General features: G+C 40.4%; 1 protein-coding gene across 1 annotated transcript in view; it reads right to left on the bottom strand.

The window, feature by feature from the left end:
* Nucleotides 1–13,061: 13,061 nt before the first annotated feature.
* The window catches only part of PPM1H (protein phosphatase, Mg2+/Mn2+ dependent 1H), a 130,927-nt gene continuing 124,717 nt past the window's right edge, over nt 13,062–19,271 (bottom strand). Inside the window, exon 10 of the mRNA XM_041411342.1 lies at nt 13,062–17,888. Coding sequence (XP_041267276.1) covers nt 17,741–17,888 — 148 coding nt within the window. The 3' untranslated portion in view covers nt 13,062–17,740. The remainder of the gene's footprint in view (nt 17,889–19,271) is intronic.

Raw genomic sequence — 19,271 nt, 5'->3', positions numbered from 1 at the left:
GGAAACTTCTTGTTGATAATTTTGTTAGTTTGGCTGGTTTGTTTTGTTGTTATTTGGGCTTTTTTGGTTGTTTTTTGGGGGAGGGGTCTTTAGCAATCAGTGGCAAATACCTAGTGAATACTTGCTGGTGTTACAATTTAAAAATGCTGCTTATAAATGGAGAATTTCTGTGCTATGAGACAAAGCTTGTCAGTGGGACTGCGTTGGCAAGCAGGTTACAATCATTTTAGTGTCTTGGTGTGGCTGCAACAGAATACTTCCTTTGCTTTCACCAGAGTTTCTCTTCCTTTCCTGTCATCATTGGCTCTGGTTGGGAATAGGCATTGCTTCTCTTGGGGTGCTTATTCAAGTACAGCTGCAAAGAACCCCCCTCAAACAAACTCATGTTCTCTGCTTCAGGAATGTTAGTCTTCTCAAACACTTCCCTATTCTTTAGTCTCATCCTAATTCAAGCAGGTTTTATTTTCCATATTATTAAATATGGATCTTCATTCAGCAGTGGATCTTCCACTTATGTCTTTTTTGGCTATAGAAGACACCTGGGGAATTGATGGATCCATTGCTGGTATGGTCAGTATTTCTTTGAAGTAATACAGGTCCTGTGCTTTGTTTATGGAAGCATCTGAGCCATTGTTGCAGCAAGAAACCATCGGTTAATGTGGGCCATTAGATTAATCTACATTATGGTCTGCTTGTCAATTAAAAAAAAATCAGAAAAGCTGTGATAAAAGCTAATTTCCTTAAATTCCTCTTTCTTCTGTACAGGAACGATACATTTAATTTTAAGTGTCTGTGTTTGTGCCAACAGATTTTTCTCTTAAGCTAGTGCTGAGAAATTGCTCTTCCTCTCCAAGGATGCACCTATATGTTCTGCTACAGGATAACCAGCTAAACCTCATCTCAGCCTTTCTCAATACTTGAAAGGAGCCATTTACAGATTTTTTCAGGAAAAATTTAGATTGAGATTTTTTTCAGCTGCCCAAAGTGAACTTGAGGAAGCAGTGAGACAACAGGGACTCCAACACAGTGCTGCAGAGATGGGTCTGGTGGTTTGGAAGTAGTCTGAAGCAATGCCAAAAATGACTAACCTTTTGTGTGAAACCTGGATGTACTCATATGAGGAGTCTGCAGCCACCTGCCGTGGTATTGTCACCTAAACCCAGAGTGGCACATTCGCTGCATTGTTAGGCGCTATTCCAAAACCTGATATTGAGCCTGACCCAGAACATCATTTCCTGTTTGTAGTTCAGGTGTGTTGCTGTGTAATACAACTTGTTCAGCTGCCTTTGTATTTCTAGCGAGAGCCTGCAAAGCTCAGCTTGTCTTAAAAGCTGCAGGAAAAAGATGAAGGAGCAAACTGTCTTCTCTACCTCACAGTCGTGCAGAGGTTATCAGAAATGCTTGTTCATGGTATCTATAAGAGAAAAGAAGGAACTGCTTGAAAAGCAGCACATGTATTGATATTTTCTCCCTCTCTCACCTCCCTTTTTTTATCTACTCTAACCTGAATTTGGCAAACTGCAGAATGGGTGAATTATTGCATTTATGTCAATATTTGCAAATGATGGAAAGAAACTGGAGTTCTTACATTCTTTGGCTTGATAGTGACTGCTGCTTCTCATAAGAACATGCTTTTTAATCAAGAAGTGCATAAATAAGCAGGTCCTTGAGAACTGCACAAATTTAAGATGAAAGTATGATCATTTTCTCCAGCAATTACTGCACTTCTTTATTGAGTTTCCATTTTGTCTGTTTTTTTCTTCCTGCATTTAAAAATAAACTTCCATTCTCCCTCAAGTGATTTAGCAGTTTGGAAAAAAGGACAGATCTTTACATACACATGGAAAATAATTTTCTTAAAATGAATGCATCTATTGAGGCACTTTTTCACACCTTTACCTGACAGACCTTATTTTCCTTTTTTAAAAATTATTTTGACCATTCCCTTGTGACCATTTTCATTAGCTTTTCCCAAAAATACACTGTACTAGAGAGAATCATAGGCCTGTGACTGAAATCAAACCAGGTTCAAACATAAACTAGTAACCTCATTTGTCTTGCATAAAATTTATGGCGTTTATTTTTGTTGGAACAGTATGCAACCTTACCATGTAATGAACATAAAATGTATCTGCTGATTCAATATGTTCTTATAATTTAACCCCTTCCTCCTTTTCTGAATTTGTTTACTTCTTCCTATCAGAAGACTTCACATCCTCTGATGTTTTCTTTATTTATGGTGACTTCTTTTGCTAAGATGAGCCCAGGCAGTGCTACAGGCTGGGGGCAGAGTGGCTGGAAAGCTGTTCAGTGGAGAAGGACCTTGGGATGCTGGTCAACAGCACCTGAACATGAACCAGTGTGTGCCCAGGTCTGACTGAGTCACCATACCTGGAAGTGTTCAACAAGTGGCTGGACATGGCACTTAGTGCTATGGTTTAGTTGACAGGGTGGTGATCTGTCAAAGGTTGGACTTGATGATGTTATAGGTCTCTTCCAACCTAGATAATTCTGTGATTTTTTTATCAACATGGTAATGAGTCTATAGTGACTAGACTTTTTTATATTTCAAATAATGCTGGTAAAAATCTCATTTTCCCTACACCAACCCCCAATGATTAATGACTACATAGAGAAGTGTGTTGTAGAATGGGTTCTAATAGAATCCCCATGTCACTTGAAACAGAAGGGTAAAATAAATCCATAGCCACGTGCTTCTTTGTTGTTCTTTCTTACTCAAAAGCTTGTTCTGCTTTATAATGTAATTTCACTTGCTTTTTTTACCAATTGCTTTGCTATGGCTGAACATTTTTAACCTGACTTTTTAAGAAAATAGGGTTTATGTGATTGTGCTAATATCTGCTAATCTTTCCTTATGAACCTTGAATTCACTGGCCTATTTCATCCAGATTTGACCAACAGGAAAAAAAACCCCTAGAAATGTTAAGTAAGTTTCTGAAAAAATTATGCCTTTAGCTAAACAACTTCATAAGGAAGAGCCTGCTAGTGGATGCTGTAAGAGCTCAGTCTCATCAGTTACATTAAAATCCACATGAGGAAATCATTCTATAGGCCCACTCCAGAGTAAATGGCAGTGTAAGAAAAACACAGGAAACTATAGAACTTTGTGCTAAACTAGTGGCATACACACAAGAATCATTCTTGGTCCCAGTTTTAAAGGACTACTGATCATCTCCAGCTAAGTATCTACAGAAAGTGTGCTAAAAACTAGCATAGGGTTTCTCAGCAGTGGCACAGGATCAATATATATTTAAACAGTCTCTTTTAGAAATAAAAATTCTGCTGTTAGGAGAAAAGAGAATCTATTGAGAACAAGACTGTTTCATGGTGGTTCTTTTATGAAGTGCAATTTTTAAGAACATAGGGTAATTAAAGTTTTGACTCTTCAAATTTTATTCCTCTGAGTAATTTCTTGAAAGCCTGCTTGTCTACCTGTGCCCATCAGTGCAGAAGACAGAAGGTGATGCAATACTAGCCACAAGAAATTACTATGAATGCTATGATGGTAGCAATAGTAACAGTACAGATGAAACATGTTTCCACTAAAGGCTGAAATTTAAGTTAAATAACTCTGACTGTATTTACCATTGATGATAATGGGCAATTCAGTTCCTTTCCACAGAATGCAGCTGAAAGCAGGAAATACAGTATTCAGCATTTTTCTGTTACACAAATACATTCCATTTCCTTCTTCTCATCTACAAGACTGTTTTTGTGCGTAACTCACGCATATATTCTGTACCACTTTTACACCTGTCTGTAATAGCTGTAATCCAACAGATAGTTCTTTGAATATGAGGTGGAATCAGCACCTTTAACCTAAAGATAAGCAAGGCTGATCATACATCTTTGGTCTCACAAACCCTCACTTGCTAATCCCCAGCCACTTGTGTACTGCAGGGTCATGCATTTGCACACCAGCAGCTGGTGATTTGTATTCTCTCTAGCTAAACTGCTGGTGACCCCTCCTCTCATAGCTCTATGAGAAAATGGAGCTTTACAAAGGATTTTCCTTATGGTCCTGGAGCTTTACATCTCTGCTTGGAAGTTTTCTCTTACCTCTGCATTTATAAGCAATATGCTGTACACCTGACTGATAATTACTAGGTTTTTTTTGAAGACCAAATCTGGATGGAAGTTTCTGGGCCTGATCCTTTCTCCAGGAGATCTCAAGTAATGTTAAAGCTTCCGCAAAGGTAAACAAACAACCCCCCACCCCACCGCTGTCCTAATTCAGTTCCATGAGCTTCTTTCTAGCAATTTTCTTAGCACAGAAGCGAATTTGAGCACAATTTGAGCACTTCAGCTGCCCGAGTTAGCTCTGGTCCTTCGTACGCAGAGCAGCGTAACGCCAGCCTGCTGTCCCAGGCAGATTGGTTTTGGGTTTCTGTGGCTCCTGTGCTGCCGGTGCTCTGCCTGCCGTGGTGGTGGCTGGTGTCCCGCAGTGGCATTTGCCTGTGCCTGTGTCCCTGCAGCGCTGGGACCCACGCCAGGCCCGTGTGCCCGCAGTGGAGGGAGTCACCTCATGCCTGTGGTGCCCCACGCGTCACCGCATGCAGCGCAGTGTCACTTTTAGCTCATGATTCTCATTCTCGCGTGTAGGTTATGCATTTCTATGGGCTGTGAGGTGTGCGGTGTTTTGACTGGAGGATTGCAGAGAGGTGCCCCTGAGATCTGTTCTGTTTATGCTGTGCACTCCTTAGGCAGAACCAGGCTTTTCCTGGTCATGCCACATAATCCGAGCCCAGCAAACCCCCCGGGCAGTGTCCTTTCTTAACCTGTGGGTACTTGCAAGAGACTTGCAGCACCACTTTTTGTTGTGTTTTTTATGCAACTATGTAAGAGCGGCTTTAATCACAGCCTTGGGCAGTCAGTGATTTCCTTCTAGAGTTTTCCAAGAGAAGTCTGCTTCTGGTCTTTGTTGTTGGGATCATAAGCAGGAGTGGGAGTGGGTTGATCCAGAGCTGGGGAGGTCAAGTAGCATCAAAGGAAGGGAATGTCTCTTTCTGTGTCTTAATAGTAAACACATTGGCACTTGAGCGCATTTGTCTGCAGATCGCTCTTGCAGTAATTAAAGACACCTTTTCATGAAAACAGTTCTTAAATGTTCAAAAAAATAAAGGAGGACTATGTGTAAAAGAGCACCTTTTTGGGCTCATCAGTTATTAGCATTTTTTTCAAAGGTTCTGTCCTCTCACATTGTCTGTCTCTCATTAAGCAGAAATATTTTTGTGAATGTGGTAAAGGAATTTTTTTTCCTTACCAGAAAAACCAACAACCCAAGTGAATCTGTATTTTCTAGACTCTAGTCCTGTACTGCTAGTGCTTCAGCAGTAAACAAGTCACATCATAGTTTCAATCCTGAGATGCCAATAAAGCCTTCCTTAAGAATATTAAACAAGAGAAGTCTGAGATGAGCAGTACTCCAGGATATCATATGGACTCTAGCCCCTAAAAGAGAATGTCTTTTAGGTTGTTGTTTTTGTGATAAAAAGTAATTATGCTTTTAAACTAACCTGTAACATTCATTTACCTTTGTGTGCCATCATGTCAAGGGCTAGAATTAGTCCATGAAAAGTTAAGGGATAGCAAAAACAGGACAAACCATTTGGTAAGAAGCAGTCATTTTTCCAAAGTGTTTGTGACATCTATGCTATTGTGGATTATTATTTGTAATTTTCCAGAAGCAAATTTGAAGCCACCCAGAATGGGATCTAAGTGGGATGAAATACACAGCATTATTTTGAGATGAACAAAGATACAGGCCAGTACTCTGAAGGTTTATTTTATTTTTTAGGAGACTTTTTTCACACTGTCCAACAGTGTGAGGAAACATTTTAGTGTGCTACTCATTGATTAATTTCTTTTCCCTCTAGATTTGAATTTAGGCAAAGTATTACTGCACATAATTTATAAAATTCTTCTGAAGTATCTACAGTGTGCTATATAATAACACAAGATTGATGGCAACACAAGAAGATGGGAAGAAGATGCTCAAGCTGACATAAAACTTTCTGTATTCTTCAAACCTGGGCTTCAGCTTTGTTTTATTTGTATGGGATTTGAGGGTTGATTGTATGGTACCATTGGTCCCTCAAACCTTGTAGTGACATTTATAGCTGTTTGTGCATGTAGTCTTAATCTCTTGACAATGTGTATGAGATTTTTGTGGAAGTTTTACATACATCCTAATTTATTCTATTGTCCTAGCCTTTTCACTTCTTAAAATTACTGTATTGTTTTATATTTTGAAGGTCTGAAATACTGTTTTCTGTTTTTCCCCTGTTGTATGGAGATTAAGTGGACTGTCTTAGTTTCAGGTCAGATAGCACGTCACTGGGACAGCAAAATGACTGCAAGCATTCATCCCCCATGCATGAAATCCCAACCTGCAGCACTTATGTCTCACCTTGAAAAGACAATTACTGAGATCTATGTAGATGGGCTTTAAAGCTGGGCATAATCCAGTGGTGAGTGAAATGCAGAGCCATACAAATCAGTGACATTTAACCCCACCACACGTCAGTCCAGGTGGTAAGAGAAATTGGTAAGAACTGTTTCCAGCCCATTTTCCTGGTTAGCGCTCCTAATCACACACATGCTGTGTGATTTCTGTGCAGGTGCACACACTTGTGCAAACACACTTTATTCTGTATTCAAATTTTCTAGTTCAGGTAAACTTTTAAAGCACTTGAATTTCATTTCACGCTCCTCTTAAAAACAGTTGTTATTTCTGGAGAGAGAGTAGTCACCTTTCCCTTTGCCTTTCATCCTTTCTCCTCTTTTTGGAATGAAAAAATTTTATCACTCAGTTGTGACATTTCAGTAGAGGATACTACAGCCATTTTAACCGAAAGCATATTCTTCTGAAATAAGACCTAGATATATTTACTTGTCAACAGATACGCTCTATAACTTCCATAAAGAGGACCGAATTATAAAAATAGTAAAATATGTGAAGCGTTTAGGTGTTTCTGAAATCTACCCTTAAAAAGAGCAAGAGCCAGCAATCCCTCGTGCCATCCTCTTTTATCTCTTGCAAAGCTATTTCTCATTTACTGTTATGCTTAACAATTCCATTTCACAGTGTGCTTTAGATTCCCAACAACAGGAAAAAAAAATTACTTAAGAAAAAACAACTTGCAAATCCAAGACCAGGCGTCTATTTCTGCACAGTTCTAAACGAAGCCTTACCATTTCTTAACTAATGAGAATCTTTTCCATGTGGAATAAATCCCTAGTTCTTAGCAGCATTAGTAATGCTTAAAAAAAAAAAAAAGTCTTTAAAATGGTTCAGTTGCCAACTGCCTTTGACTGTCTCAATAAGACATTGAAACAGACCTTCTGCTCTAAATTAATAAAGCCAATCACAGCCACACAAAGCCCAGAATGACCGATCATTCTTCTGGTGTCCTCACTATCTTTACTGAGGTCAGATAAATCACTTTCGAGCTGTTAAATCAATGATCATAAATTAGAGCTCTGTTTTTACAGCACCTTGTGGGAAATTCTCATGGTTAAATTAATCTAACAGCTGCAGCAATGAGCACCTCCCACAAGATCATGTCAAAAGTTCTCCCCCCATCCACCACCTTTTTTTAAAAAGGGGAAAAAGGACTGAATTATTTGTTTTTACCTAGCACACAAAATGGAATCCCTCCATCTATCCCTGCTAATTCGTGTTTCAATTGTACCCAGCTGTTTAAATTGCACTGTGCAGAGATTGCCTTGATCCCCAGGTGCTGGTACTCCATCTGTGCTGTTCTGAGAGACTATTTACAGCTGAGGTTAGGCCAGTGATTGCTGGGATAGAAAACTCATTTCTCAGCCTGGCTTTTATTTACACTCTTATTAAAGATCCTTTCAGTCATGTTGGAATGGCAGCTAGTGGCTGCAGTAAGCGCTTGGCATTGAGCCAGGCAGCGAAATTACCATGTCGATGAAAGATAGCCTGCTTCCATTTTAACCTTTCACTGTTCCCCCCTTTCCATCTATATTTGCATGAGGAAGGATGATTATTGAAAGAGATAGGGGGACAAAGGGATGAGAGAATCCTTGTGAACTAAGCTTTTCAAGGAATAAACCAATGGTTTGTGACCAATTTTGAAAAATCTTTACTGCCTTATTAATTTCCTACTACTTTCTCTCTTAATTGCTATTAGAGTTTATTTTCACACGAAGCAACAGAGCTGCTCTTGCTCTGCTCACATCCTTCCCCCACTGCTTTGCCTGTGAACATGACCCTGGGTATGTCTGCAATGTTGAGGTTCCTACTTCATCCCCAATGCAGGTCACACAGAGCCACAGCAACACCCTCAAAGCATTTTTCTCCTACAAATATGCCTCCTGGAAATGAATCGCCTCCTTGGGAGCAAGCAGCTCATTGCACACAGCATGTTATGTTACTGGGGAGGGCGAGGGGAGAGTGTCAGGGGAAGGCTGGCAGGCAATCACCACACTATGGCCCTAGATGCATTTTAAAAAACCCAAAACAATAACTATTTCTCCAGAAACCTCAACACATTTGTTTTTAAGAGCAACACCGGATTGCTGAAAAGCAACACAATCCACCTCAGCTATTGCAAGACAACAAACAATATTGTTAAGTGCCAGCTATAGCCCAGTACAGCAAGGAGGAGACCCCCAAAACCTCGAGTCTCTCTACCAAGCTCTATTTGTGAGGCAGCCCATGACCTGAAGTGCAGAAGCTGTGCTAGTTCTTGACTGTGGGTAAAAACCATGCCTTTGTCTCTTTGCCTGTTTCCAGAGCAGAAAGAGGGATGAGTCCTTCTGTTTTCCATTTTCCTGAGTGGAGGAGCAGTGACTCTACTGAGAGGTTTACAAGGGTTGGTGTTCATGCTCCTGAGCCTTGTTTTGGGTGGTGTGCAAATAGAAGCATTCATCTTCTAGCTCAACAGGAAAGAAAAGGGAAAAGGAAAAGGAAAAGGAAAAGGAAAAGGAAAAGGAAGGAGGCTATACCCTGAGGGATTTATCCCTTTCCTTAGGTGTTCAAGTAATTTTCCCCATTTTCTTAGTACCCACATCCCTGGCTACCAGCTTTCCAAATGAAGCCAGCACCAGGGAAACCTTGCAGGAGCAGTAGCAGAAAAGAATGACTGGGAAATTTTATATAACAATAAAGGTTAATTCTTTTTTCTTTTTTTTTTTTTTTTTTTTTTTGGCACTAAACAAACATTCCCTAGGACACCCTTCTTTAAAAATGTAACCACAGTAGGATTTACCGTCTCAGCATTGTGTTTTATATTTTTCCCATTCACAGAATACTTATATGTCTGGACATGAAACTGAGTTGGAAAGTTGTGTTTTGATTCTTGTCTGGTTCATTTAAACTGCTTCTGTGCTGGTGCTCAAGCAGAGAAGGAGTAAGAATTATGTTCCAGATCTTTTAACATATTCTAAATTCCCAGATGCAAAATTCAATTGCATGAGTCCTGGCAAAAAACAAACTTCAAGAGGGGGTGCAAAGACCAGAAAAGTAAATTTTTTTTTTTTAATTGGGAGCGTAGTGAACACAATCCTCAGAAAATGCAGCATAAGAATTTTGTATTAGGAGCTTGTTCGTGGAGTACCTTGATCTCAGCTAGATGAGATGCAGTTGACATTTGGCAGACAAAGCTGTAGGGAAAGCTGGCGGATGTTAAGAAATAAGACATTTGGCGCAATTAGCTGTGGTACCAACCCAGGAATGAAAGTAAACAGGCACAACATGGGGACGAGAGGATTTTTCAGAATTAAGGCCTAAACAGCTCATGGCTTCAGGAATCCCTTGCTCTTTGTACATTCCTTGGCAATTCCCTCTTTAAATAACTGGTTTGTCTGCTTCTAGATCCTGGATAACTGCAACTGGCTTTGGCTTCTCCCTGTCTCCTCTTGCCCGTCCCAGAATGTGCTGTGATACTGCACTGTAAACAGCTGCCTCAGCCCACATCTGCCACAAAGGGCTGCAGGATTAAAAATTAAACTAATACACGTTGAAGAGATCTGGATGAGCAGGATCAGTCTAAATTCTGAAAAGACTGAAATGACTGTAGGACTGTCAGCTGCTTTTACATCCTTGAGCTTTATTGAATATTATACTGGGCAGAGAAATGGTCTCTATTTAGGAACAATTTGTGCTATTTCATAAGGTGACTGCCTAGTCATTTGTCTTCCACAGTAACTCTCATGGGAAAGCAGGATCTTTCCTTGTAGTTTTACTCATGGATCTCTTACAGACTTTCCATATTCTTAAGTCTTACCCTTTTAAAGCAAAAATAGCAAAATTTCAGGACTTCTTGCTTAGTCCCCAGAAAGTTGTAGCAATTACAGAAATGACTATCATATGAGAAGCTAAATTCTCTTTCTGAGCTTGCGTGACAGCCTTTGGATTTTCCAGACAACCCTTAATTTGCCAAGGAGGAGTAGTTTTCCTGGAGAATAACTGAGCCAAAGAACTGGGATAGCAATGGTCCAAAAAGTTGAGCCTTCTAAAACCAACTTAAAGACCATTAAAGTTTCCCCTTTCAAACTGGAAAATTAAAATATTACAGGCATGTAAGTTTTAATTTAGATGTAATGAGCAATGTTAGAATAATGAAGAAACAATTTCCCCTTCTATGAGTCTTCCCTTTAGGTACCAGCGTTGCTGCATTGCTGGTGATGCTCTCGCTGTCAGCACCTGCAGGAAGCAAGTGCTGGGAGGAGGTGGATGGCCAGGGACTCAGTGGCTCATCTCAAACAGCAGTCAACTATGCCAAAATGTTTTAAATCTGAGAGAGGCACAGTAAGGAGAGGAAAGGAAGGAAAAATACCACCCCACAACATAAATAAACCTGGAAGATGCTCTGTTGGAGTCCAGTCTGTTGGGAAAGTCCTTGAACTACCACAGACGAGCAGAACACCCAACCAACAGGCTTGTAAATCCAGGGATGACTGAGAAGCTCACAGAAAACACCAGACCATTACAGCTGGCTGTGTGCCCTCTTGACATAGGAACACTCTGAGGGATTGATTTCTGTCGCTTAAGGGAATAAATGCTTGTGGTCAACATGAGGGATACTTTGACTCTTTAGAGGCTGAGAAATTATGCACTAAAACACATAAGAAAAAGAACATAATTGTAGTATTGGGTGGCCTCAAATTCATAAAGGTTAAGAGATCTTATCTATCTACACATCTAAATAATCAGCCTTAAATTAGCCACAGTAAAGACCTAATTATTTCTTCTGCTGTGGCTACCTCCCTCTCCCCTTAACATTTTGTGACAGAGTGTCATGGACTATTGCTACAGCTTCAAATTTATGATTAATTATTCTTAAATTATTAAGACTCTCCAACTAATGTGTCTTTATCTACCTGTAGGCACATTTTGTCTACCTTTATCAAACTCCTTTGGGTTTGATGAAGGTAGACAAAGAAGGTGAGACTTTGTAACAGTCTCACCCTCAAAGCGCCATTTCCCCGGGAAGTATTTTAGGATCCCCAAGAAGTTATGGCATCCTTTGTTTTGCAAAGTGGAGGATTTTTTAAAAAAACCTTCATCCTTCCTCCTAACAAGAACAGGATGTGAAAAAAACCTCAACTGATATAAGCCTTCCTGGAAAGCATCAGAGAAACTCTGGAATCAGTAAAGCCCACTGTGTAAAAGCATAAAGAAGTCAACTTTCTGTGAAAGTACATTGCTCTACCAGGATACATTAAGAAGACAAAATTTCAGGCCTTGGTTTTACAGAAACTGTACAAAATACAATAAATTACTGGGATTGTTCCCTTATGTCACTTTAGTTAACTGGGCAGATTCAGTAGGATACATGAACGGATTATTTGGCAAAGCACTGACTTATTGCCTACATGAATTACAGAAACTGGTGTCCAAATTTTCAGAGTTGTATGGATCACCTAAAAAAATTTAAAATAAGAAGCCTTACTCGATCTACAAGCTTATATAATTTATGGCATAGGAAATGCAAAAGGATGATGTGGAATAAGGTCCTTTAGGTTCAGTTGGTGTGCAAGAGTTCCCTGTCACTGCATGCTACCAGCACTTATTATTCAGCTGACACCAGCAAGCCAGGCAAAGCTGTGCTGAAGTTTTATTTGCGCAGCAATTTTAAACTTGACACTGAGGTCGGACTGCAGTAATAAAGTGTAGGACTTAAGGGAAGAGTAGTGAAGCAAGAGTGAAAGAAAGTAACACATTGCCTCTCTCTGCACTCTCCACTGTGCTCAGTGGGTAATACGAAGGCACGTGCAGCACTTTAGGAACCACAGTCGCACCAGAACAGATGTTTTCAGTGCTCTTCTACTAAGCATGAGGTGAAATAGGAAGCAGGAGAACCACTTGTGCTACGATGCAATATTTCAAAATATAATGAGTGGGTACATTCCCAGCTCTCATTCTCTTGCTGGCAATCCAGGTGGGCATTGCCCATGGCTGTGCTGACACAGGGCAAGGCCGCTGTCAGTTCCCGCTCTTCAGTACCTGCAAAAGCACTTTTGGTTACTAAATAACCGTGAGAGCTTGCTTCAGTGTAATCCCTGAATTCACCCTTACTTGAACATGGAGTTTAATACAGTGATTCCTAAGGAACTGAGGATGAGGGAAAACTTACTCCAACTATGCTGTCATTTCCAAAATTACATCCAATGCCTCAGAGAGCTGGTACTGGATCACTTTGCGTAGCTCTTCACTGAGTCAGAACATGGCAACTGGCAGTCTGAGTGATGAATCGTGATCTGATGGCAGCACAAAGCTCTCACAGCTACCCTGCAGCTGAACTCTTCCAGATCAACCCATCCACTAATCCACCTCAAAGGAATTTACTTCACTAACCCAAGAGTCAGACCTTTTGTCAGTGAGTCATCAATTCCCTTGTAAAGCAGTGTGTTACTTGTCTGCATTGCACAATTAATAATACACACAAAGAGACTCAGGGAATGTTCATGACAAAGGCAGAATAAAAATGACTATACATCTAGATGGATTATATAATATATAATTTAAAATTTTATTTTAAAACTTTGCACATACACTTCTTCAGTATCCTCCTCTTTTGTTCATTGCACTGAAAAGTTTCAAAAAACACAAAATATATCCCTTTACTAAACATTTTTTGTTCTTAGGTTACAAAAAGATTAACATTTCACAGTCACAAAGCAGAAGTACATTGGTCCAAAACATCTTCCTCCAGCGGGTCCTCCTTTCTTCAGGACATATAAACCCTAGACAGTTGTACAGATCTCAAGATATTAAGATGAAGTGCCCATTGAAGGAAAGATAAATGTTGCAAGTATTAAAAAAAAAATAAATCAAAATTAGACACCTATGAAAGAACATCAACACCAATGGATTAAAAAAAAAAAGAAGAAAATAGAATGAGCATGGAGGTGGAGAAGGGCATCCTCCTTCAAGTACATCACAGGTAGAAATACAGCAGCACAGTCACAGCATCATTTAGTCACTCTCTCTATGACAGCCACATCACTGGGTCTTCATCTAGGACACATGGAGGAAAACTAGTTACATACCTAAAATGTCTGAGAGGAACAACAGTTTCACACAGTTTACCATTCAAGTTTGATAGAAAAATGCTGAAAGTATTAGTACATAAAATGTAAAATAAAAGGAAACCACCAAGGCTGGAAGATTTGCTCGAAGCATGTAGTGTTCTTTAAAAAACTAGCAGAAGTTCAGAGCCAAAATCTGCCCAAACATCAGGAGCAGATCTTCAGAAACATCCTGGAGGGACAGAGCTGACAGCACCTCACAAAATCTCTTGTCATATTTCTACACAGAAGTAACTGCAAATGGAAATCCATTATTAACAGCAGATTCTGACCACTTTTCATTTAATCTGTTAGCCCTGTAATTTCTTAGAATTTATTAAAAAAAAATTCTCCAGTATGAGGCCACTGAACAGCAGCCCTCTCAGACAATACACTTTTGTGTTAATGAAAGAAGCATTATTGTCTTAATGCACCAAAAGATGGTTGTGTTTTACATAATCTGGTGTAAATTAAATTTCTAACCACCTTCTTCATAAAATTAAAGAAAGAAGATTTTAGGCTGTAGTGCAAGAGAAAAACATCTGAAATGGCTGTTCTACTTTTTGCAACAGTACTTCTGGGAGATGGTAAAAGCTTCTTGGTTTTGAGTTTCTAGAAATGGGACTGGACTCTGCAGCAGGAGACAGTGCTACACTGCACTAACTGGAACTCCTTTACTGGCACTTTTCCTTGCCATTATCCGAGGAAGGTCAAGAATTTGCCCAACTTTCTAAGCAGTGCCTATGCAGAGGCAAGGCAGAGCACTGTGTGCAACAGCAATATGAATGCAGATGTAACTCAGACTGAGGTTGCCTGCTGCTGAGGCTGTAGCAGTTTTGGATACTGAGGGAACTTGACTGGCAAAAAGCCAGAGCACTGCCGGTATCAGGCAGTAACTAAGATGATATACCAAGGATCTAAAATTTGGACTTGGTGCCTAACTTGCTCCAGTTTGAGGACACAGGCTGTCTGCTCCTAACTTAGAAGCTTCACTGAGCCCTAGAGCAGCTGCAAGTCTGAACATGGCAGTACCCATCCTGCATCTGAAAAATGGCACTGTGCACCACGAATCCTCCCTGCCATCAGTGTTTTCTAATGCTGTGCAATGCAAAGTAATTCAGCCTTTAAAGGGAATTGGAAATGCTTCTAATTATTCTTGCTTCTCAGATAATAACTCCCCTATAAATGACTTCTGCCTGCTATTTCAGTGAGCCTTAGGTGTTTATATGTATTAATACCACGCCTTGAAGCAGAGCACCAGACCCCAGCTCAGGTATGCAAGAACCTCCTACTGAAAGCAGGTAAAAGTGCAAGCCCAAGTACTAATGCATGGATCAGAGATGTGCCAGTCACTTCAGGGAGGCAAGCACCTAAATGTGTAACAGATACTATGCACAAAAGCAAAACAAAAAGCATCACAGGATAGTTTCAGTCATATACATCTGAGTAAAAACCCTTTTATTAAAGTTCCAGAATCACTGATTGATACTAATTGTTGATACTGTATTTCTGCTCTTTCTGGGAGAAGGGCTGACAATGAATGTAACAGCCTGGGCCCAGTTGCTGCAGAGAAGCTCCTGACAATGGCAATGCCTCAGATGAACAACAGACACTGTGCAGGCTGATTCACCAGCCACCAGATCATGCTCTGAGAAGTCATCTGCCTGTTTGCTCCCACCAAGACATGAAGTTGCTAGCCCATCTCTTCAGGGGTACATTTAAAAACACCCCTGAATGAGAAGGTGCCTTTTCCATTGCCATTGAAATTTCACTTTCAAATTTTGGCAAATGCTACACTGGAAATCTATTTCCACCACATTGGTGGAACTCAGTGGTTTTATGGCAACTGGTATGTGTGTTGACACCATGTTACCAAATGAAGACCAACAGTGCATGAGCACTGAAATACTTGACCTGGCCTTGTAGTTGGTACCAGCAAGCACCAGCGTCTTTGCTGTTTGCTTTGTCAGCACTAATTTCTTTGTCAAAGAGGATCTGAATTGCTAGAGGACTACACAACTGCATTTGTGAGGAGACAACAGGAGTTACACAGAGCATAAAAAGCATGTTTATAAGTTTATTAGGCCGAAAAAGAAAGTGCAAGAGAAGATCTCTTGCTTAAACTTTAAAACATATGAGGGGTCATGTGAAAAATATTCTAGACTCCAAACCTCTCTTTTTGCCCAGATGCACACAGAAAAAGAGGTAAAGAGAAAAAAAATCAGGAAAAAAAGCATGAAAACACATAATCAGATATGCCATTGATTTATACTGAAGTTCTAGAATGCAAAACATCCATGTTCTGTACAGCTTTATCATATGAGGTGCTGGGGAACTCATAGAACAGTTTTCAGGCTAGAATCATGCAGCTTGCTGCAATGTTTGAGCTGTTCCACTCTCCACATTGCCTGCTTTCACCCTGAAACTCTTCTGGGTCTAGAGATTTGGAGCAAGAGTAGTTTAAATCCACCAAAGTGTACTTCCAGATGCAGTCAAATGCAGCATCTGGGCAGCTGCCCCGCACTCGGGCTGCACCGTGTTTACACAGCACGTCATAAATTACAGAGCTGGCAAGCTCTGGGCCACGCCTGTTCAGGAGAAAGCCTGCAAAGGGCACAGCATCTCTTTCTCTTTTGGAAAAGACACAACGTTTGTGATCTCCCTAGTCAGTGCCCAGCAATGACGTCAGCTCCCAGTACAAACCAGATTAACAGCTCCACTCCAATGTGGTCTGGGCACAAATCAGGTGGAAGCTGGCTCCCCAGCCAATACACCTGCCTGTATGCTAGAACTTTCTGATTTTTTTTTATCTTAAATTCCTGCCAATGAAGTAAGAGAGCTGCCTGCGTGGACTAGGCAGCCAGGTTACACTGCAGACTTACTCACTTGTTTCTCTCCTGGACTACTGCTTTCATGTCAAAAATGTTTTACACAGATTTTCTTTATTTAAATTATCACCGCTAAGAAAAGAGCTGAAGCAAGCCAAGGGCTTGTATCTATCACAGTTATCTCATGATCCTTGAGTACAATTTTCAATGCCAAGAGGACAGAAAGTTTTAAGCTGTCCCCTTCTGATCACTGCAGTCAAGCAGGCGAAGGTATACTGAATAATAAATGAGGCAGGAAGAACTGAAACACCTTTGAAATAGATCACTATCTGTGTACCCAAACTGCTAATGAGAACAATGCCACTACTTCAAGTAGAAGTCCAACTGAAAACACACTCAAATTTAGCCCAAACAAGTTTACTAAACAGATTTACTAAATCTCAGCTGACGGAAAAATTTTATGGTCAGGGATCCTTTCAACAGGATAAAGCAGGCAGAACCATTCAATGAATGTAAATCTCTGATCCCAAAGAAACCACAGCCTCCAGGTAAACATCACATAAAGCTGAGTTTGCATGCTCTGAATAATCATGGTATACACACAACAAGAAATCTTGACGAGTAACTCCTCACCCCAGAATAAATTCTGCCATACAGAACTGTGACCTATTTCTCCTGGAAAACTTTGCAGGTGACTGTTTTTAGCTGCAGTAAACAGGCATAGTTACACTGAAACCAATTTCAGTTTTCCTACTAAAATACAGGAGGCATAGTCTACTGAAGAAGAGACAGGAGAGGAAAATGGGGGCTCAAAGGATTACACAAGTTTGAAGTTGTTCATAGATAAGTCATGAATACAACTTTCTGAAAGAAAACTCTTGAGTCTCATATATGTATATCTATATTCTTAAATGAGATGTGACCCAAGCCCCCTTCTGAATATTTGGGGGTAGATTTCAGGAGCCTCCTTGGCTTCTGATACCCACTTCTACTTTCACAACTGAAATGGCTCTTCCAAGCTACATGGTAAACTGAGAAAAAAAAATAATTCCCCACCCCACCTAGAGGGATGACAGAATCCATAATATGCTAGCAGCATTTAAATCCCATTCCTGTTAAGCACCAAAACCTTTCTTTAGGGAAATTGGAATCTTAAGGGTTATCTTTAATCATATACAGTATATGTGCAGAACCCTACCTTTTGGGCAGAAAAATACCCCTCCAGCATTAGTTTTGACTAGATTACATCAGCTGGAAGTGTCCTGGTCAGACCACCAAAAACCTATTGTCTCTTACAGGCCCTTCCCAAAAAGATCCCCATCCTATAACCAGTCTTGGTGCTCCTTTCAGGACTGTTTGTTCCCGTGGATCAAAGGGATGACGTAGACAGAGATGTCGTCTCCGGAGCCCAGCCTGTCGTTGGATATCCGCCAGCCCCGGTCCTTCAGCACTCCCCTGGCTCGCATCACCAGGTCCTGCGCCGCCAGCGTGTACCTGTGGAAAAGGCACAATGCAGCCAGGGAAGGTCATCTCCAGGAGCAAAGTGGGTTTGCACAGCCTGCTGCCTGCCAGATTTAATGTTGTGACCTACCAAGACATCCTCCCAGTGTTTTAGAAGCAGGCAGGAGAAACACAAACCACGGCATATGCAAACAGCAACTTCTTCCAGTTCAGTGACAGTTCCTGAATAAGAATGTAAAGCTATTTGACAGGCACCACTTGATCAAAAGTCACTGGCTGTTCTAAGTGCCTGGCTTCACCAATCTTCAGAAGAATATTAAACACACTTGCCTTAACAAATTGGCTTTCTAATTGTAGTCGGAAAAACTGACGACCCCAAATAACAGTACTTGTTGAAAACTACTTGTTGAAAACTGACACACCTGAAGGCAAACATGGCTCAACTATTTCAGAAATGAGCTATAACAAAGAAAGTAATTTGACATCAAGTAATAGAGCATAAAAATAAAATCCAAACTTGTCTGTTTTCTTGACCACAGGAATGACTTTTGAATCTCTTTTATTCTGAAACTGGAAAAGGAAACTTACAGTTAATATGATCAGATTAACAGAGTCCCACAGTTCTTCCACATTTATGAGTTCAGTGAAAACTGCATGAATGTTAGTGGTCAAGTGCTTAATTTAGTGAAATACCAAGTTTCACATTGCTTCAAAACTTCCAGCCTGTGCTGGGCTGAGTGGAATTGGATTTATGGGAGTTATTTTTTTGTCCTGGAAAACTACCACATGCTGCTTGGGAGCAGAAGGGTGTCAGAGTCCAAAAGGTGCGCAGACAGTGCTCTGTCATGTTCTCCCTTATTGCTTTACCTGCTGTTACTACATCAACACATCTGTGTACTCACTTAGAAGTTTCCTCTAAGAAAGTAATCTCATTATGGGTGAACATCTACTGTCATGTGTTTTACTTCATCAGCCCAACACCTGGCCAAGGGGTTTTGAATTTGATTGGGTGGAGGCAAGCTTTTCTGTGATTTGGCAATTAAAATGAACTGAATAGTTTAAAGAGTGACAAAAAAAAAACAAAACAACAAAACAAAACAAACAACAAAAAACTAGTCTGCATGGTTTTTATTAAAAGTGTAAGTATCAACCCCCAGGATGATGCAGGGCTCTATGAAGCCACACACATAGGCCTCCAGAACTGAAGCACACCTCTGTGTTTCCAAAACCAGAAAGGACACGAAGGGTTTGCATTTCAATACCCTCTTTTCTAGGGAGAATCCTGGACCAGAAATTATCTGCCCAGATCTCATCTGTAGAAAGGGAAAGAACAATATCTCTGTTGATCAGAAGCACTGTGTGTGTATTTAGGTTTATCAATTATCGAGGGCTCTTCTAACCTTAGAACTTTTCACC

Source organism: Onychostruthus taczanowskii, unplaced genomic scaffold (genome assembly GCF_017590055.1).
Source record: "Onychostruthus taczanowskii isolate IOZ18803 unplaced genomic scaffold, ASM1759005v1 scaffold35, whole genome shotgun sequence".
Lineage (NCBI taxonomy): Eukaryota > Metazoa > Chordata > Aves > Passeriformes > Passeridae > Onychostruthus > Onychostruthus taczanowskii.
Note: the sequence above shows the minus strand (reverse complement) of the source record. Positions and strands in the feature narration are given on the sequence as shown.